Here is a 27,554-nt window from a genome sequence, read left to right on the forward strand (position 1 = left end):
CTTCAGAAGGACCAGATTTTGAATTACAGACGGTCCCCAGTTAAAAAGTTTGGCTTTTGGATTCTTTCCGTGATTTGGTCCATTGACTGATGAGTGGATAAAGAAGATGTGAGACACACACACACACACACACACACACACACACACACACTGGAATATTACTCAGTCATCAAAAATAATGAAATCTTGCCATTTGCAACAACGTGGATAGAACTAGAGTGTATTATGCTAAGTGAAATAAGTCAGAGAAAGACAAACATATGATTTCACTTATATGTGGAATTTAAGAAACAAAGCAGATGAACATAGGGAAAGGGAAGGAAAAATAAAATAAAAAGAGAGAGAGGTAAACTATAAGAGACTCTATAGTTAAAAGAACAAACTGAGGGTTGCTGGAGGGGTTGCAGGGTGGGGGATGGGCTAAATGGGTGATGAATATTAAAGAGGGCTCTTGTTCGGATAAGCACTGGGTGTTATCTATAAGTGATGAATCACTAAATTCTATTCCTGAAACCAATACCACACATAGGTTAACTAACTTAAATTTAAAAAATAAAAAAATGCTTGACTTTACAACAGTATTAAAGTGATAAGCATTCAGTAAACCTCATACTTTGAAGTTGAATTTTCATCTTTTCCCAGGCTAGTGATATGTGGTGCAATATTTTCAACAGCTGCAGTTCCCAGTCAGCCCCGTGATCATGCGGGTGAACAGTTGATACCCTGACAACCATTGTGTCTTTACAGCCATTCTGGTTTTTCCCACTCAGTACAGTATTCAATACATTACAAGAGACATTCAACACTTTATTACAAAATAGGCTTCCTATTAGATGATTTTGTCCAACTGTAGGCTAATGTAAGTGTTTTGAGCACAATTAAGGTAGGCTAGGCTAAGCTATGATGTTGGGTAGGTTAGGAGTATTAAATGCATTTTTGACTTTTAATATTTTCAACCTAAAATGGGTTTGTTGGGACCTAACCCTGTGGTAAGTCAAGGAATATATGTACTTAGAAAGAAACTGCCTTGACAGAGATTAACTCAATCATTACCAACTGAAAAAAAGTATCCACTGTATTCATCTCTTATACAAACAGAAAAATAAAACATTTCCCCCTTGGAATAATATGTATACAATTATATATAATGTATATTATATATACTGCACTACAGTATATATCATATATTAAATAATAGTTATAAATATATAATAAATTGATGTTACTATATTAGTATAATATATTTCCCTCTTAGAATAGTACATGTTTAAATATATATTAAATATATATTGCATAGTATATACTTTTATATAATATACAATTACATATAAATTATATGTAGTATATTTTATTCTATTTATAAATATATATTGCATATATATTTATGTATATTCATCTCTTAGAAACACAAAAATATAAAATTTTCCCCTTAGAATAACATATGTGTATTTATATATAATATATATTATACTACACAATATAGGATATAATTACATATATAAATTATGGAGTTAATACAATATATTTAGTATATGTTATGTATTATATATAAATATACATTTCATTTATAGCATATATAAATTCATCTTTTTTAAAAGAAACAGAAAAATATAACCTTTTCCCTTTAGAATAATACATGTGTATTTATACATAGTTATATAACTATAGTTATATGTACTATAATTATAACATGTATATATTAACATGTACCTATAATCAAATTTGTTTAATATATACAGTAATAGTTTATATAAGTGTATATTTTAGTTTATACATTATGTAATTATAAGTTACAAATTCTATAAATTTATAAATTATAAATTAGATAATTTATATATAATTATAAAATATGTATATGTAAATATGTATATTACATATACTAGTTTCCATATAATCATATAACATGTATGTTATATGTTATTTTTTATAATATGTATTATATTGCATGCTATATTATATATATTATTTTATGGCATATACTATATTACATATAAACAAGTATTATTCAAAGGGGATAAATTTTATATTTTCCCATTTGTAAGAGATAAATATAGGTAATATATATTTATAAGTAATATGGAACTAAAACAAAACCATATAATTCATATGGTACAATGTTTTAAACTCTTTTTTGTTTGACATAAGTATTGCTACCCCAGATTTCTTTTCACATCCATTTGCATGCATTCTCCATCCCTTCACTTTCAGTGTGCATGTGTATTTAGGTTTGCAGTGAGTCTCTTGTAGGCAGCATATAGATGGGTCTTGGGTGTTTTTTTTTTTTTCCATTCCATCACCTTATATCTTTTGCTTGGAACAGTTAGTTCATTTACATTCAAAGTAATTATTGATGGATGTATATTTGTCATTTTGTTACTTGTTTTATGGTTGTTTTTGTAGTTCTCTGTTCCTTTTTTCCCTCGCTCTCTTCTCTCATAATTAGTTGGCTTTCTTTAGTGATATATTTGGATTCCTTTCTCTTTATTCTTTGCATATCTATTACCAGTTTTTGATTTGTGGTTACCGTTAGGTTTATCTGTAACATCTTCTGCATATAACAGACCATATTGAGTTGATGGTCACTTAAGTTTGAATGCATTCTTTACTCATTTCCTCACCACATTTTAGGTATATGGTGTCATAATTTACTTTTATTTTCTGAGTATCCTCACTGATTTTTATAGATATACTTATTGTAATTGCTTTTGTGCTTCCTACTTTTCTTACTCCTATTTATGGTCTTCTACAAAAGTCCCCTTTTGCATTTTTTTGTAGGGTTCATTTAGTGGTGATGAATTTCTTTAATTTTTTTTTGTCTTGGAAACTCTATCCCTCCTTGCTGGATAACCTTGCTGGATAGAGTATTCTTGGCTGCTGATTTTTTCCTTCCCGCACTTTGAATACATCATGCCATTCTCTTCTGGTCTGCAGAGTTTCTGCTAAAAAGTCAACTCATAACCTAATGGGGTTTCCCTTATATATAATTGCTTTCTTTTCTCTTGCTACTTTTAAAATTCTCTCGTTATCACTACTTTTTGCTATTTTATTTTTTATTATTATTTTTTAAATTTAATTTAATTTTATGTTATGTTAGTCACCATACAATATATCATTATTTTTTGATGTAGTGAACCATGATTCATTGTTTGCATATAACACCCAGTGCTCCATGCAGTACGTGTCCTCCTTAATACCCATCACTGGGCTAACCCATCCCCCCACCCCCCCGCTAAAACCCTCAGTTTGTTTCTCAGAGTCCATAGTCTCTCATGGTTCGTCTCCCCCTCCAAATCCCCCCCCTTCATTTTTCCCTTCTTTCTCCTAATATCCGCCATGCTATTCCTCATGTTCCACAAATAAGTGAAACCATATGATAATTGACTTTCTCTGCTTGACTTATTTCACTTAGCATAATCTCCTCCAGTCCCATCATGTTGATGTAAAAGTTGGGTATTCATCCTGTCTGATGGCTGAGTAATATTCCTTTGTATATATGGACCACATCTTCTTTATCCATTCATCTGTTGAAGGGCATCTCAGCTGTTTCCACAGTTTGGTCATTGTGGACATTGCTGCTATGAACATTGGGGTGCATATGGCCTTTCTTTTCACTACATCTGTGTCTTTGGGTTAAATACTCAGTAGTGCAATTGCTGGGTCATAGGGTAGCTCTATTTTTAATTTTTTGAGGCACCTCCACACTGTTTTCCAAAGTGGCTGTACCAACTTGCATTCCCACCAACGGTGTAAGACGGTTCCTTTTTCTCCACAACCTCTCCAACATTTGTTGTTTCTTGCCTTGTCAATTTTTGCCATTCTAACTGATGTAAGGTGGTATCTCAATGTGGTTTTGATTTGAATTTCCCTGATGGCTAATGATGATGCACATTTTTTCATGTGTCTGTTAGCCATTTGTCTTCTTTTGAGAAGTGTCTGTTCATGTCTTCTGCCCATTTTTTGGCTTGTTTGTTTTTTTGGGTGTTGAGTTTGAGAAGTTCTTTATAGATCTTGGAAATCAGCACTTTGTCTGTAGTGTCATTTGCAAATGTCTTCTCCCATTCTGTGGATTGCCTCCTTGTTTTGTTGACTGTTTCCTTTGCTGTGCAGAAGCTTTTCATCTTGATGAAGTCCCAAAAGTTCATTTTTGCTTTTGTTTCCCTTGCCTTTGGAGATGTATCTTGAAAGAAGTTGCTGTGGCCAATGTCGGAGAGGTTACTGCCTATGTTCTCCTCTAGGATTTTGAGGGATTCCTGTCTCACATTGAGGTCTTTCATCCATTTTGAGTTTATCTTTGTGTATCGTGGAAGGGAATGGTCGAGTTTCATTCTTCTGTATATAGCTGTCCAATTTTCCCAGCACCATTTATTGAAGAGACTGTCTTCTTTCCATTGCATATTTTTTCCTGCTTTGTCGAAGATTATTTGACCATAGAGTTGAGCGTCCATATCTGGGTTCTCTATTCTGTTCCATTGCTCTATATGTCTGTTTTTGTGCCAGTACCAGGCTGTCTTGGTGATCACTGCTTTGTAATACAGCTTGAAATCGGGCAACGTGATACCCCCAGCTTTGTTTTTCTTTTTCAGCATTTCCTTGGCAATTCAGGGTCTTTTTGGATTCCATACAAATTTTAGGATTGTTTGTTCCAGCACTTTGAAAAATGCCATTGGTATTTTGATTGGGATGGCGTTGAAGGTATAGATTGCTCTGGGCAGCATAGACATTTTAACAATGTTTATTCTTCTGATCCATGAGCATGGAAAGTTTTTTCCATCTTTTTGTGTCTTCTTCAATGTCTTTCATGAGTGTTCTGTAGTTCCTAGAGTATAGGTCCTTTACCTCTTTGGTTAGGTTTATTCCAAGATATCTTATGGATTTGGTGCTATTGTAAATGGAATCGTTTCTCTAATTTCTCTTTCTACAGTTGCATTGTTTGCCATTTTAATTACTATGTGTCTTTGTGTGGACCTCCTTGGGTTGATTTTGTTGGGGGGATCTCTATGTCTCCTGGATCTGGGTTTCTGTTTCCTCCACAGATTTGAAAGATTTTCAGTGTAATTTCTTCAAATAAGTTTTCTACCCCCTTTCCCGTCTCTTCTCCTTCTGCGATCCCTGTAATGTGAATGTTATTATGCTTGATGGAATCACTGAGTTCCCTATGTTTATTCTCACTTTGCATAATTTTTTCCTCTTACCTGTTCAGCTTGATTACTTTAAATTACTTTGTCCTCCAGGTAGCTGATTTCTTCTTCTTCCTCTAGCCTACTCTTTATTCCATCTAGTATATTTTTAATTCCGTTTATTGTGTTCTTCATCTTTGATGGTTTTATTTTACTTCTTTGTTTTAAGGGTCTCACTGATGTCCTCCACTCTTTTCTTGAGTTCACTGAGTATCTTTATGACCATTACTTTAAATTCTACATTGAGCATATTACTTATCTCCATTTTGCTTAGGTGTCTTGCTGTGATTTTGTCCTGTTCTTTCATTTGGGACATATTCCTCTGTCTCCTCACTTTGTCCTACTCTGTCTGTTTCTGTATGTTACAGAGCAGCTACATGTCCTGCTCTTGAAAATAATGGCCTTATGAAGAAAAGGTTATTTAGTGTCCTGCAGTTTAGTGTCCCCTGATCACCAGAACCTGGTACTTCAGGAGTGTCTCCTATGTGTGTTTTGTGCACCCTGCTGATGTGTCTTGGCTACTTTTTCCTTCAGTCATCTGCAGTGATTCTCTTTGCCTGTTGTGGACAGTGTTTGTTCTCTGTGGTGTTAGTCACCAGTCTGGGGCCACCTTGGGCTTGAGTTAAGTCAGACCAGGCATTTGCCAGAGATGCAGTAGCACCAAACTAGGGTGCTTTGGCTGTTTGTCCCCTGAAGTGCTTTCGTTGATGGGCCAGGTCAGCAATCAGACCAGTTGTCTGCCTCCAGCCTACTGCTAGGTCTGCTGTTTGATTCTTGTCTATGGTTATCTTTCCCTCTCCTCAGGGCAGGAGTGACTTTGGAGTGATACTGGCCCCTGTTGTAGTTTGCATACTTCCAGGCTTGTGGCACCAATCTGGATGGGCTCTGGCAAAGAGCATATTGGAGGGGACAGTGTGCCTGGGGTTCCGAGGGGACAGTGATGTTAGCAAGTTAGGTGGTGATTATCAGAGCTGTGTTGGTCCTGCAGGTGGCCATTTGTTTATGATGGGGGGAGGGGGCAGGGAATGGCACCTGCCAGCTCTTTTGTTGCTGGAGGAGTCTCCTAGCAATCTCCGTCCCACTGGGTCTTGCTCTGAGATGAATAAACTACTCTCTCTCCCATATACCCCAGACATTTTACAAACTGCAGCTGCTGTGCTGTATCTCAGCAGGACTATTTCTTTTGCTATCTCTTTAAGGGCAGGGACCCAGATTCCTCTCATCCAATGACTCTCCTAAAGCTGAACCTCCTGAATTTTGAAATTCCAGGTCTTAAGCCCCACTGGTTGTAAGAACTCACAAAATTTGGCTCCTCTGGTTTTCAAAGCCAAATATTATGGGGTTTGTCTTCCCTATATGGGCTCCCTGATGTGAGGGTTTGTTTCTTTCCCCTCTCCATGCCTGCAGCACACCTGCCTCCTGAAGACAGTTGTATGGGTCTCTTTAGCTCCAGATCATGTCTCTGCCCTTACTACCCTCTTTGATGTGGCCTCTTCGCTACATTTAGTTGTGGAGTTTGTTCTGCCAGTCTCCATGTCATTTTTTGCATTATTTACACTGATGCATTACTTAGTTTTATCTGTGCAAGGAGATGAGCTTAAGGTCCTCCTAATCTACCATCTTCCCCAGAAGTATCTTTGATATTATTTTAGATGGTATTTTAATATTTTATTTTCTTATTAGCTGCTGATATATGGGAATATAATTGATTTTTGTATATATATTCAGTACACTTCATAAACTCATACATTAAACAGACACATCAAAAGATGCTCAACATCAGTCATCATCAGGGAAATGCAAATCAAAACCACAATAAGGTATCACCTCACAGCTGTCCAAATGACTAAAATCAACAACACAAGAAACCACAGGTGTTGGTGAGGATGAAGCAAAAAGGAACCCTTGTGCACTGCTGGTGGGAATGCAAACTGGGTGCAACCACTGTGGAAAACAGTGTGTAAATTACTCAAAAAATAAAACAATAGACATATTCTGTGATCCAGGAATGAGACTACTGGCTATTTACCCAAAGAAAACAAAGACACGAATTCAAAATGATATATGCACCCTTTATGTTTATTGCAGGATTATTTGCAATGGCCAAACTATGGAAGCAATTCAAGCATCCATCAACAGATGGATAAAAAAGATGTCATATATATTTTTTCAAAGGAATATTAGTCAACCATAAAAAATGAAATCTTGCCATTTGCAACATGAATGGATCTAGAGACTATAATGTGAAACAAAATAAGCCAGAGAAAGACAATTACCATATGATTTTAGTTATGTAGAATTTAAGAAACAAAACAAATGAACAAAGGGAAAAAAAAGAGTCAAATAAAAAACCAGACTCTTAATTATAGAGAACACACAGGTTGTTACCAGAGGGAAGGTGAGTGGGGGATGGGTGAAATAGATGAAGAAGAAAGAATATTAAGAGTACACTCATCTTGATGAGCACTGAGTAATATATGGAACTGTTGAATCACTATTTTGTACACCTGAAACTAATATAACACTGTATTAACGATACTGGAATTAAAAATAAAACACTGGAATGAATAAATGATCACAAAAAATTAATTCATAATTCATTTTAATAAGTTGTATATTCCTTGGGCTTTTTATGTATATAATCATGTAAAGTTACTACTTTCTTAACTTTGTATACTTTTTATTTTTTTTCTTTTTTGAATTGTCTAGGACCCCCACTGTAAAGTTGAATAGTAGTAAGAACACTCTTTGCTTGTTCCCAAACTTAAATGGAAAGAATTAGAAATTCTACTATTAGAATGATGTTTTCTAGAGGCTTTTTGTAGCTATTTTTTACCAGATTAAGAAACTTTGTCAATATCTCAAGGAGATAAGGGTTAAGAACTGATAAAAACCACCTCAGTGGTCTACAGAACACTCTAGAAGACAAGAATAATATCTTTGCTTTGACTTACATGTTAAATGAAGTTTGTGGGTTTTTAACACCCTAGCCAATATTAAGTGTTGCTAAATTTATATTTATCACCACCAAATCTACAGAGAAAAATGAATCAATTTAGACAAGTTGTAATTAACTCACAGTTCTCAGCTCAACCTACTGAAAAGTAATACTGGCAAAAGATGCTCTATCCCTAGAGATGGATTCTGGCAATTTGAAGATGGCTGTCCCGAAGTGCCATAGTCCATCCAATGGACCCTGGTCAAATTACTCCATTACTATTCCCATCATGGAATGAATAAAGTAGTTTCCACATTAAATAGAAGTTTGGACAACCTTTCAAAATTGGTCAAGGGAGTAGTAGAATCATGTCTTACTTATAAATAACATACCCTAGGTAGGATATGTTTCACACTCTCCTCCTTAAGACCTTTTTGAACATTTACAAATTGATTTTGACTCCCCAAGTCTCAAGACTATGAATATATACTAGTTATTGTTTGTAATTTTTTTTTTTGCTTGCATAGAAAAGTTTCCTTGCCTTAGAATAAGGTAGAATGATTTCATGAATGATCCAAATACTTTATCCTTCCCTACTGGGCTCTATCACATGAACTGATTTAGTCAACAGAATGACATAAAGCAGGCAATTGCAAAAACCCTTATAAGATTCCACTCTAGCTCTTGCCTTTTACCATCATATAAGAACACACCCAGGCTAACCTAATAAAGGATGAAAACATGTGGAGCAGATAGGAGTTACTCCAGATACCCCAGGTAAGGTCATTATAGAGCAGCTGATAAGGAACACTGAGATTCCATTCCACAGTGGTGATGTAGGAAGACCTTAAACTCACCTTCTCCAAGGCCACACCAAATCTACAAATATTAATGGAATAGTTCCTCCTGAAGAACTGAGGGATGACTGAACAGCTTCTGCATAACAAAAGATAAAGAAACCACATAGAGAACAGCAAGAGAGAGGCAGACACAGTAATTAAGGGAACCCCCACCCCTAACACTGTGAACTACAATGGGCAGTGACTTTGGTACAATTGCATATTCTTTATTCTGGTTGAGGACAAAAACTATCCATCTGGTCCCCAAAAATGTAGTTTATTGGCAGAGCTGAACTTTATTTTAGATGCTTTTTGTCTCTATTCAGCTAGTTAGTTTAAGAGAGATTTGTAGTCTTCGGGTAAGCTATATAGATCAGAAAACACAGCAGTAAGTTATCTTTGTATTGAGTCAAAGATGGACTCTTGGGGAAAATCCAAATCCTTGAGACATTTTTTTTAGACATACAGAGAAATAGGAGGTGATTTTTTAAATCCCTGAAGCATAACCATCCAGGTATATTTTTTCATAAAAAAGCAAATGATGACTATCCTTAAGTGTGGGTATACTAAAGAAGGTTGCACATAAATTAGCCTCTGTGAAATGTTTACTTATTGAGAGAATGAAGGGCAAGACAGTATTCTAATGGTTGCGTGATACTTCATTAGTGCTATAATCAACCTTGAATGTTGGATATTTAGGTGTCATCAATATTAATAATGCAGCATCAGAGGCTCAAAGGCATAAAGCCTTTTCTGAATAGATTTCTAGGAGTAAAAGTACCTGGTTATGGAGTATGAGTATTTTTAGGGTTCTCAATATATATTGCCAAATCCAAGGGATTATGTTAGCAATAAATCAAAAGTTTTATTTTCATGCAATCTTTGTGAGCATTGGGTTTTCTCATTTGAAAAGGAGAGGGCTGGGGCGCCTGGGTGGCTCAGTTGGTTAAGCAACTGTCTTCAGTTCAGGTCATGATCCTGGAGTCCCTGGATCGAGTCCCACATCGGGCTCCCTGCTCAGCGGGGAGTCTGCTTCTCCCTCTGACCCTCTTCCCTCTCATGCTTTCTATCTCTCTTTCTCTCTCTCTCAAATAAATAAATCTTTAAAAAAAAGAAGAAAAGGAGAGGGCTAATTTCATGGGTGAAAATGGGATTTTGTTGTTGTTTAGACTTCTCTATTGGTGAGGCTGAACATTTATCTATATAGGTGGTTATGCAATTAGATTTTCTCTTTTATGAATATATTTATGTCCTAGGCCCACTTACCCACAGGTTGAGGGAGTACTATTTAAATTGTTATGAGTTACTAGTTTATACTAGTATAACTAGTTTATAGATAATACTAGACATAGTCCCCATTCACTCAATTTTACTGAAAATTATTCTCTGTTATTTGTTTGTTGTACTGTGGCATTTTTTTAAAAGGAAATTTTCAAATTTTTATAAAGTCAAAACTAAATCTGTTGATCTTCCATTGATTTGATTTCTTTAATCAAAAAGAATTGATGTTCACTTAAACTTCTTAGAGTTATCTGTGGTTTTTTTATATCTGATCCCTCAATCCATCTGGACTAAAATGTGCAAAGGATCTCATGAAATCTTGATGTGTACGAGTCTATTTATTCCTCCATTCCAGCCTTATGCAGACTCAGAGTGTTTATCTTTTTGACTTACTATTTCCTCCTGACTATTTAATCAAGTGGTCATTTTGATATCTTTTCTTTTTCTCAATATGAAGCTAGTAAACATTGCTCAGGGTACTATACTCAGCAATTTTTTACCGTTTTTACAGTCATTTTGTTGTAAACAGACAATGCACGTGTGTGTGTGTTTCAAATGTATAAATTTGTTGGAAATATTGTATTAGTATGGTGATTATAACTGTATTTTAGATCACTATTTCTTATTTGAAAAGTTATGCATATATGCATATTTGTGTGTGTATATATATGTATATGCACATACACACATATGTATTCATTTTAGAAAATATGCAAAGATAATCCAAAAAAGTCTCCATATTGCCACCACTTAACTAAAATTTAATATAATGTATTTATCTTTTTCTATCATGCATATATACACACACAATCATACCACACATTTTTGCATCATTTATTCATTTAAATATTGCATAGGTAGACTATAATATCCAGGTCATTATCTAAAAAACCTATCTATTGGGGCACCTGGGTGGCTCAGTTGGTGGAGCCTGCAATTCTTGGTTTTGGCTTAGGTCATGATCTCAGGGTTGTGAAATGGAGCCCCACATCAGGCTCCACGCTCAGGGGGAGTCTGCTGAAGATTCTCACTCCCTCTCCTCTTCCCCCTACTCATGCTCTCTCTCTTTTTTCTAAAATACATAAATCTTGGGTGCCTGGGTGGTTCAGATGGTTAAGCGTCTGCCTTCGGCTCAGGTCATGATCCCAGGGTCCTGGGATCGAGTCCCACATTGGGCTCCTTGCTCTGCAGGGAGTCTGCTTCTCCCTCTCCCTCTGCCTCTCCCCCTGCTTGTTCTCTCTCTGTCTCTCTTGCAAATGAATAAATGAAATGTTTAAAAAAAAATAAAAATAAATAAAATAAATAAATCTTTTTTAAAAATTAAAAAATATAAATAAAAACCTATATTCAGAAAATAGATCTAGATAAGAATCATATATTACTGTGAAATCATAATTTTCACAAATTTACTTAAGGCTAGTTAACTGCCTCTGATAGCTTTAAGCAATGTGTATTTATAGTAGAGGTTAATCAGAGTAGTCAAGCACAACATTGTGAGCTATTTGAAAACCATCAGTGGATGAGATAGGACTTGGAATGTACATACTCTTATATTCCCTAAATCTCCCCTAAAAGGTGCTAAGTGTGGGACAGCTGAATAAAAGGTAATGACCATTTTGGCTTACTCCTAAGGAATGGCTTATATACACCACGTGGATTTATGTAAGATATGTGTCTATTTTTTCTAGGAAGTTGTGCGGTTCCTAGATACCAAACATCAAGACCACTATCAAGTCTACAATCTATGCAGTATGTGCATGGCCAGATATTTTGCTACTATTGATTTAAAACAGGATGATTCAGTCTTTACATTTCATTTAATCATAAGTATTTGGTGGGTGATGGGAAGTGAGTTTAAAAAACTCTATCTTGCACTGGTTCTGTTTTGTAGGAAAAAAAAAAATCTCAATATTTTTATCTCAATAGTATAAATGCCCTGTGAGGGAGGCAGGAGGCTTAAGTTGAGGCATAGCCAATTTGGTTGAATCTGCTCTAGTGGTATTAGGTTTAGGAAAAATACTTCTGTTTTTCCTGTCAGCTTAGTTTTGAAGACAACTCACTAGGAGTGGGGTGTGAGGAGAGCAAAACCCAAATGAAAAAATTCTAAATAGTCAATAAACAAGGGAAAATATGCTAAAAAGCAAAACCCTGTAGAAAAGCGATTATATCCCCGCTTCCTACTCTGTTTTGTCTTTTCCTCTTCCTGTATATTAAACGGACATTTTCAGGAGGCAAGCATTCTGGTTGGCCACATTTACTTCTGCTCTGTGGTGTCTGTCTACCCTATGATAATATGATGAGTAGCCTGCTAGAAAATTAAAAGTAAGACCTGTTAAACCCAAATAAGTTGGGTTTAGGTTATTCAAGATGGACAAACCACTACTATCTCTATTTTTCAGACCCTTAATATTCTTAAAGCAGCAAGAACCAGTCAGAAAGCTCTTTTTAAAGGTGCATAAGGAATTTAGAATAAAAAAGTATAACTTCTTCATAACTTTATCATTTGCTATGTTTATTAGGCATAGATATATGACCAGTGTATCATTTATTTTAGGTGAAGGAGCTTATGATCCTAAGTACTTCCATTACAGGGTCCAGCGAATCATGATTGATGATCACAACGTCCCCACTCTAAGGTAAGTTTTATGCCAAGATGGCTGTCAAAAGAAAGCTAAATATAGTGGGCTTGATTTTTTGGATGAATTTTAATTCAACTAAAAATTTTACATTTAAAATCAGTGAGATGGTGGCATTCACCAAGGAAGTAGATAAGTGGATGGCTCAAGATGACGAAAACGTCGTAGTGATTCACTGTAAGGGAGGCAAAGGTAAAAATATTTTTTTAATTTCTCTTTTTCTAAATACATATTAATACATTAAAGTACAAGAACAAGATACATACTGCTATTAGTATTAATGGTTGTTAAATTTTTTTTTTGGCGGGGGGCTCCTAGGTGGCGCAGTGGGTAAGTATCTGACTCCTGGTTTCAGCTCAGGTTGTGATCTCAGGGTCATGAGATGGAGTCCCTCACCAGGCTCTGTGCTCAGGGCAGAGTCGGCTTGAGTTTCTCTCTTCCTCTGCACCTCTGACCCCACCCTGCGCTCGCTCGCTCTCTCTCTCATCTCTCAAATAAATGAATAAATCTTTAAAAAAATAGTTGTTAACATTTTTTGATGTTAGCTTCAAGACTGAAAGAAGGGAAGGAAAGAGTAAGGAGGGAGGGTGGAAGGTAAATACTAAAGGGAAGAAAATAGGAATAACAAAACTAAGGAAGGTTGAGCATATTTTTTCTTGTTTATTGACTACATGAGTTTCTTCATTTTTGATTTGCCAAAATATCTATGAAATAAAAATGTCTAATTTTAAAAACTGTCAGAGCACTTTTATTTAAGATTGTTCTTAAACTTTGTGAGAACCTTTTAAAGTTAAGGAGCCAACAGCATTGCTATTGCAAAACCCAAAACTTATAGTGGAATTTTTATAGTGTACAGATACAAACAAGTTGATTTTTGTGAGGTAAAATGGAAAAAAAAGTGTAAACTCATTCAATTTAAATTGAGTTAGATTTTTCTCTCATTCAGCTTTAGGCTTTTAATAATCATCTAAGCATATTTCAGTTTTTGACCAAGAATTACATTTTTGGTGGGTTATAAAACAGTTTTTTATTGCATTCCAGGAAAACACAATACTTTAAAACTACCACATATAATCGAGTCAAATCAAGTTTTAGTGTTACCTGAAAACTAGTTTCAAGCCCATGAACTAGTAGGTAGTTTCTATCTTTACCTCTACAGGTTGAAATATTCTGGACATGCAATTTGCAATACCGTGTATAAATGAAGGCTATAGAAATAGAACCATAGGAATTGCCAGTTTTTGACTATCTTTTATTTACAAATATGGTCATTTCACATGGCTCAACCTAAAGTATTATAATCCAAGCAATTAACTTTAGTTTCCTTTTAATTAAATCTAATTGCCTGCTTGAAGGATAACCTTCATTTCTAATTTCTTTTTTAAATTTTTTCTGAGAAAGGACTTCAATTATCCTGTGTTTGCATGTCTTGCATTGACTTTCCTTTAGGATTGTTTGGCAGGTTGGTATTCAGCCAGCTGGTATGCACCAGAGTAGCCTCCTTTTTCAAGTTTTCATTCATACTGGTTTTGCTCCCTTCTTGCTGGTTGGTGCCTGCACATTATTTTATTATTGATTTTTGGGACTACTTTAAACTGGATGTTGTTTTTTTTAGTATAGTTGACATGCAATGTTGGAATGAAAATACTAATTTGAAAAGATCTATGCACCCCTATGTTCACTGCAGCGTTATTTACAATGGCCAAGTTATAGAAGCAACCCAAATGTCCATCAATAGATGAATGGATGAAGGAGATGTGGGGTGTGTGTGTACATACATTTTAGTCAGCTGTAAAAGATGCATGCTGTTGTTTCTGTTAGTAGTTTATATTACAACTATCAACTCCTACGTGTTGTCTTTTAACTTGATTATGATTTATTTTGTCATATAGAAGTATTTATCATTTTGAATGGAGTGAAATTTATTAGTCTTTCTGCACGTGTATGTGTGTGTGGTTTGTGCTTTTTGTCATGTTTAAGAAATCCAGCCTGCATACTGAAGTAGTGAAGGTATTATACTTTATAAGATATTAAAGTTTTGGTTTTACATTTAGGTCTTTAATTGGGATTTGGGGAGGGAGGTTTTTTTTTTTTCCATATGGATATACAATTGTCCTAACACCATCTATTACAAGCTCATTTATTCCCTGTTGATTTATAATCCCTTCTCAGTCACGTACAAAATTTTAATCGAAGTTTGAGATGGTCTCTGAGTTCTTTATGCCACACTACTGAAATTTTTTTATTTAAAACATTTTTTATTAAAGCATAGTTGATACACAATGTGACATTAGTTTCATGTGTGCAACATAGTGATTTGACAAGTCTATACATTATATTATGCTCCCAACAAGCGTAGCTACCATCTGTCACTATGCAATGCTTTCCATTATCTTCAATGACAATACCATTGACTCTGTTCCCTGTGCTGTACCTTTCATCCCCTTGACTTATTCTGTAACTGGAAGCCTGTATCTCCTACTCCCCTTCACCCATTTTATCCAAACCCTCACCTGCTTCCCTTTGGCACCAACCACTTTGCTTTCTGTATTTATATGTCTGTTTCTGTCTTTTGTTTTTTAGAATCCACATATAACTGAAATAATATGATATTTACCTTTCTCTGACTTATTTCACTTAACAAAACACCCTCTAGGTCCATCCATGTTGTCACAAATGGTAAAAGCCTCATCCTTTTATGGCTAGTATTCCATTGTGTGTGTGTGTGTGTGTGTGTGTGTGTGTGTGTGTGTGTGTGTACACACATATACAGATATATATATCACCTCTTCCTTTGATGGGGGACATGGATTACTTGCATACCTTGGCTATTGCAAATACTGCTACAATGACCATAGGGGTGCATATATTTTTTTAATTAGTGTTTTCATGTTCTTTCAGTAAATGCCAAGTAGCAAAATTACTGGATCACATGGTAATTTTATTTTTAAGGAACCTACAGAATTTTAAGGAATTCTGAGGAACCTCCATACTGTTTCATTTTGGTTTTTCCCCATGTATTTCTTGATTTCCTCTTTGAGTTTTGGTTGACCCATTCATTGTTTAGTAGCACGTTATTTAACTTCCATGTATTTGTGTTGTGCTCTTTCCAGATTTCTTCCAGTAGTCGATTTTTAGTTTCATAACATGGTCAGAAAAGAAGCATGGTATGACTTCAGTCTTTTAAAATTTATTGAGACTTGTTTTGTGGCCTACCATGAGATCTATCCAGAGAATGTTCCATGTGCATTTGCAAATAATGTGTTTTCCACTGTTTTAGGGGAGAATGTTCTAAATATATCTGTTAGATCCATCTGGTCCAATGTGTCCAAAGCCATTCTTCCCTTCCTGATCGTCTGTTTGGATTATCTGTCCATTGGTGTAAGTGGGGCGGTAAAGTCCCCTACTATTATCATATTACTATTGATTACTTTCTTTATGTTTGTTATTAACTGCTTTATGTATTTGGGTGCTCCCATGTTGGATGCATAAATATTTACAATTGTTCTATCTTCGTGTTGGATTTTTCCCTTTATGATTATGTAGTGCCCTCCTTTGTCTCTTGTTACAGTTTTTGTTTTAAAGTCTATTTTGTCCAATATAAGTATTGCTACCCCAGCGTTCTTTTCACTTCCATTTGCATGATAAATGCTTTTCTGTCCCTTCACTTTCTTTTTTCTTTTTTTTGTTTTGAGGAATAAATTTTATAACTACATAAAGTGCATAGTAGTATACTTAGTAAGTTCTTCACATATTGTAGTTGTGTGTGTTTTTTTAATCACTTATCCACCTGGACCTTCTTTCCATAATATTTTTTCCATATGCATGCAGAAAAATTTTAGTGATATTTTATTTGATTTTTCATTTAAAGTCAATTAAGTTACATATAATGTATTATTGGTTTCAGAGGTAGAGATCAGTGATTCATCAGTCTTATATAATACCCAGTGCTCATTACATCATGTGCCCTACTTAATGTCTATCACCCAGTTACCCCATCCCCCACCTCGCTCCCCTCCAGCAACCCTCATTTTGTTTCCTATGATTACGTCTCTGGTTTCGTCTTTTATTTTTTCCTCTCTTCTCCTATGATCCCGTCTTATTTCTTAAATTCCACATATCAGCAAGATCATATGACAGTTGTCTTTCTCTGATTGACTTATTTCGCTTAGCATAATACTCTCTAGTTCCATCCATGTCATTGCAAATGGCAAGATTTCATTTTTTGATGGTTGAGTAGTATTCCATCGTATATATATACCACATCTTCTTTATCCATTCATCTGGGCTCTTTCCATAGTTTGGCTATTGTGGACATTACTGCTATAATTGAGTGCAGGTGCCCCTTCAGAACACTAATTTGTGTCTTTAGGGTCAATACCCAGTAGTGCAATTGCTGGGTTGTAGGATAGCTCTATTTTCAACTTTTTGAGGAAGCTCCATACTATTTTTTTTAATTTTTTATTGTTATGTTAATCACCATACATTACATCATTAGTTTTGGATGTAGTGTTCCATGATTCATTGTTTGTGCATAACACCCAGTGCTCCACGCAGAATGTGCCCTCTTTAATACCCATCACCAGGCTAACCCATCTTCTCACCCCCCTTCCCCTCTAGAACCCTCAGTTTGTTTTTCAGAGTCCATCGTCTCCATGGTTGGTCTCCCCCTCCGTTTTCCCCCCCTTCATTCTTCCCCTCCTGCTGTCTTCTTCTTTTTTTTTCTTAACATATATTGCATTATTTGTTTCAGAGGTACAGATCTGTGATTCAACAGTCTTGCACAATTCACAGCACTCGCCATAGCACATACCCTCCTCCATACTATTTTTCGGAGTGGTTGTACCAGCTTGCATTCCCACCAACAGTGTAAGAGGGTTCCCCTTTCTCCACATCCTTACCAACATCCCTTGTTTCCTGACTTGTTAATTTTAGCCATTCTGACTGGTGAGGTGGTATCTCATTGTGGTCTTGATTTGGATTTCCCTGATGCCAAGTGATGTTGAGCATTGTTTCATGTGTCTATTGGCCATTTGTATGTTGTCTTTGGAGAAGTGTCTGTTCATTTCTTCTGCCCATTTCTTGATTGGATTGTTTGTTCTTTGGGTGTTGAGTTTGATAAGTTCTTTATAGATTTTGGACACTAGCCCTTTATCTGACATGTCATTTGCAAGGATCTTCTCTCATTCTCCCAGTTGTCTTTTGGTTTTGTCTACTGTTTCCTTTGCTGTGCAAAAGCTTTTTATTTTGATAAAGACCCAATAGTTCATTTTTGCCTTTGTTTCCCTTGCCTTTGGAGATGTGTCTAGCAAGAAAGTTGCTATGGCTGAGGTCAAAGAGGTTGCTGCCTATGTTCTTCTCTAGGATTTTGATGGATTCCTGTCTCACATTTAGGTCTTTCATCCATTTTGAGTCTATTTTTGTGTATGGTATAAGGAAATAGTCCAGTTTCATTCTTCTGCATGTGGCTGTCCAATTTTCCCAACCTGTTTTGTCGAAGATTAGTTGACCATAGAGTTGAGGGTCCATTTCTGGGTTCTCTGTTCTGTTCCATTGATCTATGTGTCTGTTTTTGTGTCAGTACCATACTTTCTTGATGATGACAGCTTTGTAATAGACCTTAAAGTCCAGAATTGTGATGCCACCAGTTTTCGTTTTCTTTTTGAACATTCCTTTGGCTATTTGGGGTCTTTTCTGGTTCCATACACATTTTAGGATTCTTTGTTCCAGCTCTGTGAAAAAAGTTGATGGTATTTTGATAGGGATTGCATTGAATGTGTAGATTGCACTAGGTAGCATAGACATTTTTTTTAAATTTTATTATGTTAGTCACCATACAATACATCATTAGTTTTTGATGGGTGATCCATGATCCATTGTTTTCATATAACATCCAGTGCTCCATGCAGTACATGCCCTCCTTAATACCCATCACTGGGCTAACCAATCCGCCCCCCAAAACCCTGTTTCTCAGAGTCCATAGTCTCTCATGGTTCATCTCTCCCTCCAATTCCTCCCCCTCATTTTTCCCTTCCTTCTCCTAGTGTCCTCCATGCTATTCCTTATGTTACACAAATAAGTGAAACCATATGATAATTTACTTTCTCTGCTTGACTTATTTCACTTAGCATAATCTCCTCCAGTCCCATCCATGTTGATGTAAAAGTTGGGGATTCATCCTTTCTGATGGCTGAGTAATATTCCATTGTATATATGGACCACATCTTCTTTATCCATTCCTCTGTTGAAGGGCATCTCGGCTCTTTCCACAGTCTGGCTATTGCAGACATTGCTGCTATGAACATTGGGGTGCAGATGGCCCTTCTTTTCACTACATCTGTGTCTTTGGGGTAAATGCCCAGGAGTGCAATTCCTGGGTCATAGGGTAGCTCTATTTTTAAATTTTTGAGGAAGCTCCATACTGTTTTTCAGAGTGGTTGTACCAACTTGCATTCCCACCAACAGTGTAAGAGGGCTCCCCTTTCTCCACAACCTCTCCAACATTTGTTGTTTCTTTCCCTGTCCATTTTTGCCATTCTAACTGGTGTAAGGTGGTATCTCAGTGTGGTTTTGTTTTGAATTTCCCTGATGGCTAATGATGATGAACATTTTTTCATGTGTCTGTTAACCATTTGTGTGTCTTCTTCAGAGAAGTGTCTTTTCATATCTTCTGCCCACTTTTTGACTTGATTATTTATTTTTTGGGTGTTGAGTTTGAGAAGTTCTTTATAGATCTTGGATAGCAGCCCTTTATCTGTAGTGTCATTTGCAACTATCTTCTCCCATTCTGTGGGTTGCTTCTTTGTTTTGTTGACTGTTTCCTTTGCTGTGCAGAAGCTTTTTATCTTGATGAAGTCCCAAAAGTTCATTTTTGCTTTTGTTTCAGTAGCTTTTGGAGATGTATCTTGAAAGAAGTTGCTGTGGCCGATGTCAGAGAGGTTATTACCTAGGTTCTCCTCTAGGATTTTGATGGATTCCTGTCTCACATTGAGGTCTTTCATCCATTTTGAGTTTATCTTTGTGAATGGTGTTAGAGAATGGTTGAGTTTCATTTTTCTGCATGTGGCTGTCCAATTTTCCCAGCACCATTTATGGAAGAGACTGTCTTTTCCATTGCTTGTTTTTTCCTGCTTTGTCAAAAATTATTTGACCATAGAGTTGAGGGTCCATATCTGTGTTCTCTATTCTGTTCCATTGGTCTATATGTCTGTTTTTGTGCCAGTACCATGCTGTCTTGGAGATCACAGCTTTGTGATAGAGCTTGAAATCAGGCAACGTGATGCCCCCAGCTTTGTTTTTCTTTTTCAACATTTCCTTGGTGATTCGGGGTCTTTTCTGATTCCATACAAATTTTAGGATTGTTTGTTCCAGCACTTTGAAAAATGTCATTGGAATTTTGATCAGGATGGCATTGAAGGTATAGATTGCTCTGGGCAGCATAGACATTTTAACAATGCTTATTCTTCCTATCCATGAGCATGGAATATTTTTCCATCTTTTTGTGTCTTCTTCAATGTCTTTCATGAGTGTTCTGTAGTTCCTAGAGTATAGATCCTTTACCTCTTTGGTTAGGTTTATTCCAACGTATCTTATGGTTTTTGGTGCTATTGTAAATGGAATCGTTTCTCTAATTTCTCTTTCTACAGTTGCATTGTTAGTGTATAAGAAAGCAACTGATTTCTGTGCATTGATTTTGTATCCTGCCACATTACTGAATTGCTGTATGAGTTCTAGCAATTTATGGGTGGAGTCTTTTGGGTTTTCCACTTAAAGTATCATGTCATCTGTGAAAAGAGAGAGTTTGACTTTTTCTTTGCCAATTTGAATACCTTTTATTTCTTTTTGTTTTCTGATTGCTGTTGCTAGGATTTCTAGTACTATATTGAACAATAGTGGAGAGAGTGGGCATCCTTGACGTGTTCCTGATCTTAAGGGAAAGGCTCTCAGCTTTTCCCCATTGAGGATGATATTCGCTGTGGGTTTTTCATAGGTGGATTTTATGAACTTGAGGAATGTTCCCTCTATCCCTATACTCTAAAGAGTTTTAATCAGGAAAGGATGTTGTATTTTGTCAAATGCTTTTTCTGCATCAATTGAGAGGACCATATGGTTCTTCTCCTTCCTCTTATTAATGTGTTCTATCACGTTGATTGATTTGCGAATGTTGAACCACCCTTGCATCCCAGGGATAAATCCCACTTGGTCGTGGTAGATGATCCTTTTAATGTATTGTTGGATCCTATTAGCTAGGATTTTTTTGAGGATTTTGGAATCCATATTCATCAGGGATATCGGTCTGAAATTCTCCTTTTTGGTGGGGTCTTTGCCTGGTTTGGGAATTAAGGTAATGCTGGCCTCATAGAATGAGTTTGGAAGCTTTCTTTCTGTTTCTATTTTTTGAAACAGCTTCAGTAGAATAGGTATTATTTCTTTATGAAAGTTTGGTAGAATTCCCCAGGGAATCCATCAGGCCCTGGGCTCTTGTTTTTGGGGAGGTTTTTGATCACTGCTTCAATCTCGTTACTGGTTATTGGCCTATTCAGGTTGTCAATTTCTTCCTGTTTCAGTCTTGGCAGCTTATAGGTTTCCAGGAAGGCATCCATTTCATCCAGATCGCTCAGTTTATTGGCATATAGTTGTTGATAATAATTTCTAATAATTGTTTCTATTTTCTTGGTGTTAGCCGTGATCTCTCCCCTTTCATTTATAATTTTATTAATTTGGGTCCTTTCTCTTTTCTTTTGGATAAGTCTGGTCAGTGGTTTATCGATCTTATTAATTCTTTCAAAGAACCAACTTCGAGTTTCGTTGATCTGATCTAATGTGTTTCTGGTTTCCAATTCATTGATCTCTGTTTTAATTTTAATTATTTCTCTTCTAATGGGTGGCTTAGGCATCGTTTGTTGCTTTTTCTCTAATTCTTTAAGGTGTAGAGTTAGTTGGTGAATTTGGGATTTTTCTATTTTTTTGAGTAAGGCTTGGATGGCTATGTGTTTCCCCCTGAGGACCGCCTTTGCAGTATCCCACAGGTTTTGGACCGATGTGTTTTTGTTCTCATTGATTTCCATGAATTGTTTAAGTTCTTCTTTGATTTCCTGGTTGACCCAAACATTCTTGAGCAGAGTGGTCTTTAGCTTCCAAGAGTTTGAATTTCTGCCAAATTTTTTCTTGTGACTGAGTTCCAGTTTTAAAGCATTGTGGTCTGAGAATATGCAGGGAATAATCTCAATCTTTTGGTATCAGTTGAGACCTGATTTGTGACCCAATATGTGGTCTATTCTGGAGAAAGTTCCATGTGCGCTCCAGAAGAATGAGTATTCTGTTGTTTTAGGGTGGAATGTTCTGTAAATATCTATGAGGTCCATCTGGTCCAGTGTATCATTCAAAGCTCTTGTTTCCTTGTTGATTTTCTGCTTAGATCATCTGTCCATTGCTGAGAGTGGAGTATTGAGGTCTCCTACAATTAACATATTGTTATCAGTATGACTCTTTATTTTGGTTAACAGTTGGCTTATGTAGTTGGCTGCTTCCATGTTGGGTGTGTAGATATTTACAATTGTTAGATCTTCTTGTTGGATAGACCCTTTAAGAATGATAAGGGTCCTTCTGTGTCTCTACTTACAGACTTTAGTTTAAAATCTAATTTGTCTGATATAAAAATTGCTACCCCAGCTTTCTTTTGAGGTCCCCTGGCATGGAAGATGGATCTCCATCCCTTCACTTTCAGTCTGGATGTATCTTTAGCTTCAAAATGAGTCTCTTGTAGGCAGCATATGGATGGGTCCTGTCTTTTTATCCAATCTGCAACCCTGTGCTGTCTTATGGGAGCATTTAGGCCAGTCATGTTGAGAGTGATTATTGAAAGATATGAATTAATTGTCATCATGTTGCCTGTGAAGACGTTGTTTTTATAGATTGTCCCTGTAAAGTTCTGTTGTATATCACTCTTGGGGTCTTTCTCCTTTTATAGAACCCCCCTTAATATTTCTTGCAGGGCCGGCTTAGTGGTCACATATTCTTTCAGTTTCTGCCGGTCGTGGAAGCTCTACATCTCTCCATCCATTGTAAATGAAAGCCTTGCCGGATAAGGTATTCCTGGCTGCATGTTCTTCTCATTTAGTACCCTGAATATGTCTTGCCAGGCCTTTCTGGCTTGCCAGGTCTCTGTGGATAAGTCTGACTGAACGTAAGGAATCTCTTCCCCCTAACTGCCCTTAAGATGGTTTCCTTGGTTCTAAGATTTGCAAGTTTTACTATTACATGCTGGGGTGTTGGCCTGTTTTCCTTGATCTTGGGAGGGGTCTTCTCTGCCTCTAGGACGCGAATGTTTGTTTCATTCCCCAGATTGGGGAAGTTCTCAGCTACGATTTGCTCAAATACATCTTCTAGTCCTCTCTCTCTCTCCACTTCCTCCGGGATTCCAATTATTCTGACATTGGAATGCTTCATGGTGTCACTTATTTCTCTGATTCTATTTTCATGGATTTTGAGTTGTTTTTCCCTGGCCTCCTCTTTTCCCTTTTTATCTGTTATATTGTCTTCCAGGGCGCTTATTCGTTCTTCTGCTCACTTACCCTAGCTGTTAGATTATCTAGATTGGATTGGATCTCATTGATAGCATTTTTAAGTTCTGCCAGTTCAGCTTTCATTTCTGCCCTTAGAGATTCTATGTTGCCCTAATTGATTTCTCCATTCTAGCCATTGTCTTCAGAATTGCTAGCCTGAATTCCATCTCCGACATCTTGGTTATATCTGCGTCCATTTGTAAATCTGCAGCATAAGTCATAATCTCTGAGTCTTTTCTATTTTGGGGGCTCCTCCTCCTAGTCATTCTGTTGATGGGTGGTTGAGGGAATGTATAGAGTCCAAATTATTGACCAGAACCCAAGCAAGATGCACCTGTTTTCTAGGGACCTTAGGGTTGCTGGCCTCTTGTTTTCCCAGCCTGTCTTCTGGGGGAGGGGGCTGCCGCACTGTTACTCAGGCAACCCTGTTTGGGTGGAGTTGCCCTGCCCCCCTGTGGTGGGGGCTGGGCTCAGCGGGAATGAGTTTTGGGGGCTTTTGTTCTCTGGCAGCTTTCCCTGGCGGCTTTCCGCGTCTCTTCTGCGAGTCAGAGCAGAAGAGACCATTTCCAACCCTCTGCCTCAGAGCAGAGAGACCGCAGTCTGTTCTTCAGTGAGTTCTCCAGGCCACACTGTCTCCGTTTCAGTCTGTGCTGATATAAACTGCAGCGGCCTGGGTTGTGTGCCCCTCTGTACCGCCCCCACTCCTGCCTCCAGGTTGGAGCACGTTTCTGCCCTTTCTGCTTCTAAAACCGCCAGCCGCTCCCAGATCACACGCGCGACCCCACCACTCTGGGTTTCCGCCCCAGGGGCTGCCCTAAAGTCCTTTCCCGGCCACTACCGGTCTGTGAGTCTGTGCCCCATCACCAGCGCGGGAGGCTGTCGCTCACCGGCGGTGTAGGATCCCCATGGCCAGGCACCCTCCCGCTGCTGTTTATCCTCTGATATCTGCCCACGGAATCATGGCTCCCCGCTTCGTACCTCGAAACCAACCACCTGCGATATTCTGTTTGTAGAGATCCAGATCTTCTTACATCTCAGGCTGGTTTCGTGGGTGCTTAGAATGGTCTGCTAGATATCCAGCTCAATTCCGGGGACCCGTTGAAATAGGGTCCCCTACTCCTCCACCATCTTTCCCAGTCCCTCTAGCATAGACATTTTAGCAATATTTGTTCTTCCATTCCATGAGTATGGAATGTTTTTCCATTTCTTTGTGTCTTCCTCAATTTCTTTCATGAGTGTTCTATTGTTTTCTGAGTACAGATCCTTTGCCTCTTTGGTGAGGTTTATTTCCAGGTATCTTATGGTTTGGGAGATAATTGTAAATGGGATCAACTCCTTATTTTCTCTTTCTTCTGTCTCATTGTTAGTGTATAGAATTGCAACTGATTTCTGTGCATGATTTTATATCCTGCCATATTGCTGAATTCCTGTATGTGTTCTAGCAATTTTGGGGCAGAGTTTTTTGGGTTTTCCACATAGAGTATCATGCCATATGCAAAGAGTGAGAGTTTGACTTCTTCTGTGCCGATTCAGATGCCTTTTATTTCTTTTTGTTGTCTGATTGCTGTGGCTAGGACTTCTAGTACTATGTTGAACAGTAGTGGTGAGAGTGGACGTCCCTGCTGTGTTCCTGACCTTAGGGGAAAAGCTCTCAGTTTTTCTCCATTGAGAATGATGTTCAATGTGGGATTTTTTGTAGATGGCTTTTATTATATTGAGGTATGTACCCTCTATCCCTATACTGTGAAGAGGTTTAATCAAGAAAGGATGCTGTACTTTGTCAAATGCTTTTTCTGCATTTATTGAGAGGATCATATGGTTGTTGTCCTTTCTTTTATTAATGTAGTATATCACATTGATTTGCAGATGTTGAACCAACCTTGCAGCCCATGACTAAATCCCACTTGGTCATGGTATTGCCCTAGAGCTGGAGTTTTGCGGTTCTCATTGATAGGTAAACTTGGTCTTGGCTGGATGTTCTTGCTGATCTTCTAGGGGAGGGGCCTGTTGCTTTGATTCTCAAGTGTCTTTGCCCAAGGGATTGCTAGGGGGCCAGGCTAAATAACCTACTCTGGTTTGCTCTTTATGGCCTTTGTTCCCTCAAGGCTCTCTGCAGCTTTAGAGGATGAGAATGAAAATGGCAGCCTCCCAATCTCCAGCCTGGAGCCAAGAGCTTATGGCCCCACTACTCAGTGCACCCTCAGGGAAAAGCAGTCAATTACTCCTGTCTCCCTGGCCTCTGTCTGCACTCCATGTTCACCCAGCCCGTGACCGAGCATTTCTATCTCAGGCATAGGACGCTGTTTTGAGTCTCCAAACCTTGCAGATTCCTATGGCTCGCACCTGTGCCACTCCTCCTGGGGTTTCACTGATTCTGCCACATCTTGGGCCCCTGCTCGGAGAGCAGTCACTGGACCGCTCCTCTGTTGGTGGTTTATGGCAATCCCAGGGCTGAGAGCCCACTCCTGGGCTTGGTGATTGCAGCCAGCTTCCCCACTCTGATGCCTGGGAGCTCTGTGGCACTCAGGCATCCCCAGTCTTCCTGTGACCCCGAGGGTCCTGAAACCTCACTGTCCCACCTAGAGTTCTGCCCCCACTTAGCCACTTGAGTCCCTTTCTGGCCAGGGCGTCCCTCACCAGAGCAGACTTCTAAAAGTTCTGATTTTGCACTCTGCTGCTATGTCACTTTCTGGATGATGGCTGACAGAGGCTCCCCGCACCCATGGTTTATCTTCCCATCTATTGCCTCGGATTCACTTCTCTGTACGTTCTATCTTGCAGAAAGTGGTTGCTTTTCTGTTTGTAGAGTTGCAGCTATTCTTTTTTAGATCTCTGGTTGAAATCCCAGGTGTTCCGAATGATTTGATAGCTACTAACTGAATTCCTGGGACCAGACGAAACTAAGATCTCCTACTCTTCCGCCATCTTGGGCTCCTCCCCGTCCCTTTACTTTCATTGTGCCTATGTTTTTAGTTCTGACATGAGTCTCTTGTAAGCAGTACATAGATGGGCCTTGCTTTTTTATCCATTTTGTCACCCTATGTCTTTTGATTAGAGCATTTAGTCCATTTAAATTGAAAGTAATTATTGATAGCTGTGTATTTATTGCCATTTGGTTACTTGGGGTTTTTCTGTTGGTTGTTTTTGTGGTTCTCTTTTCCCTTCTTCTGATACTCTCTTCTCTCATGGTTAGTTTGCTTTCTTTAGTGATATACTTGGATTCCTTTCTCTTTGTTTTTTGTATATCTGTTATTGGTTTTTGATTTGTGGTTATTATTATATTCATATATAACATTTTATGCATATAGCAGTCTGTATTAAGCTTATGGTCACTTAAGTTTGTCATTCTAAAAGCACTAAATTTTTACTCCTCTCCCCTCCCATGGTTTAAGTACACTGTATCATACTCTACATTCTTTTATTTTGTGAATCCTTTGAGTTATTTTTATAGATGCACTTATTTTTTACTGCTTTTGTGCTTCCTACTTTTCTTACTCCTACTTGTGTTCTTTCCTTTCCACTCAAAGAGTACCCTTTAGCATTTCTTGTAGGGCTGGTTTACTGGCCATGAATTCCTTTATCTTTTATTTGTCTGGAAAACTCTTCATCTCTCCTTCTAGTCTGAATGGTAGCCTTGCTGGATAGAGTATTCTTGGCTGCATGTCTTTTCCTTCCAGCACTTTAAATATATCATGACACTCTCTTCTGTCCTGCAACGTTTCTGCTGAAAAACCAGCTGATATTTGGGGGGGGGGGGAGGTCCCTGTATGTAACTGTTTCCTTTTTTCTTGCTGCTTTTAAAATTCTCTCTTTATCACTACTTTTTGCCATTTTAATTATTGCATATCTTGGTATGGATATCCTTGGATTGAGTTTGTTGGGGGTTCTCTGTGCCTCCTGGACCTGGATTTCTGTGTCCTTTTCAGAATTGGGGAATTTCTCAGCTATTATTTCATCAAATTTTCTGCCCCCTTTTCTCTCTCTCTTCTTTCTGGCATCCCTATAATGTGAATGTTATTATGCTTGATGGTATTGCCGCGTTCCCTTAATATAGTCTCATTTTTTAACTAGTCCTTTTTCTTCATTCTATTCAGCTTGATTGCTTTCCATTACTCAGT

General features: G+C 37.6%; 1 protein-coding gene across 3 annotated transcripts in view; it reads left to right on the forward strand.

Moving 5' to 3' along the window:
- The window catches only part of LOC112826735 (phosphatidylinositol 3,4,5-trisphosphate 3-phosphatase TPTE2-like), a 142,722-nt gene that overhangs the window by 74,091 nt on the left and 41,077 nt on the right, over window positions 1-27,554 (forward strand). For all 3 annotated transcript variants that reach the window (XM_025874987.2, XM_073894294.1, XM_073894295.1), the window contains 3 exons: window positions 11,924-11,984; window positions 12,790-12,871; window positions 12,975-13,063. In XM_025874987.2, the coding sequence (XP_025730772.2) occupies window positions 11,924-11,984; window positions 12,790-12,871; window positions 12,975-13,063 (232 nt within the window). The remainder of the gene's footprint in view (window positions 1-11,923; window positions 11,985-12,789; window positions 12,872-12,974; window positions 13,064-27,554) is intronic.

The sequence above is a fragment of the Callorhinus ursinus genome, unplaced genomic scaffold, assembly GCF_003265705.2.
Source record: "Callorhinus ursinus isolate GAN/ISIS: 27379988/994484 unplaced genomic scaffold, GSC_fseal_2.0 scaffold7, whole genome shotgun sequence".
Classification (NCBI taxonomy): domain Eukaryota; kingdom Metazoa; phylum Chordata; class Mammalia; order Carnivora; family Otariidae; genus Callorhinus; species Callorhinus ursinus.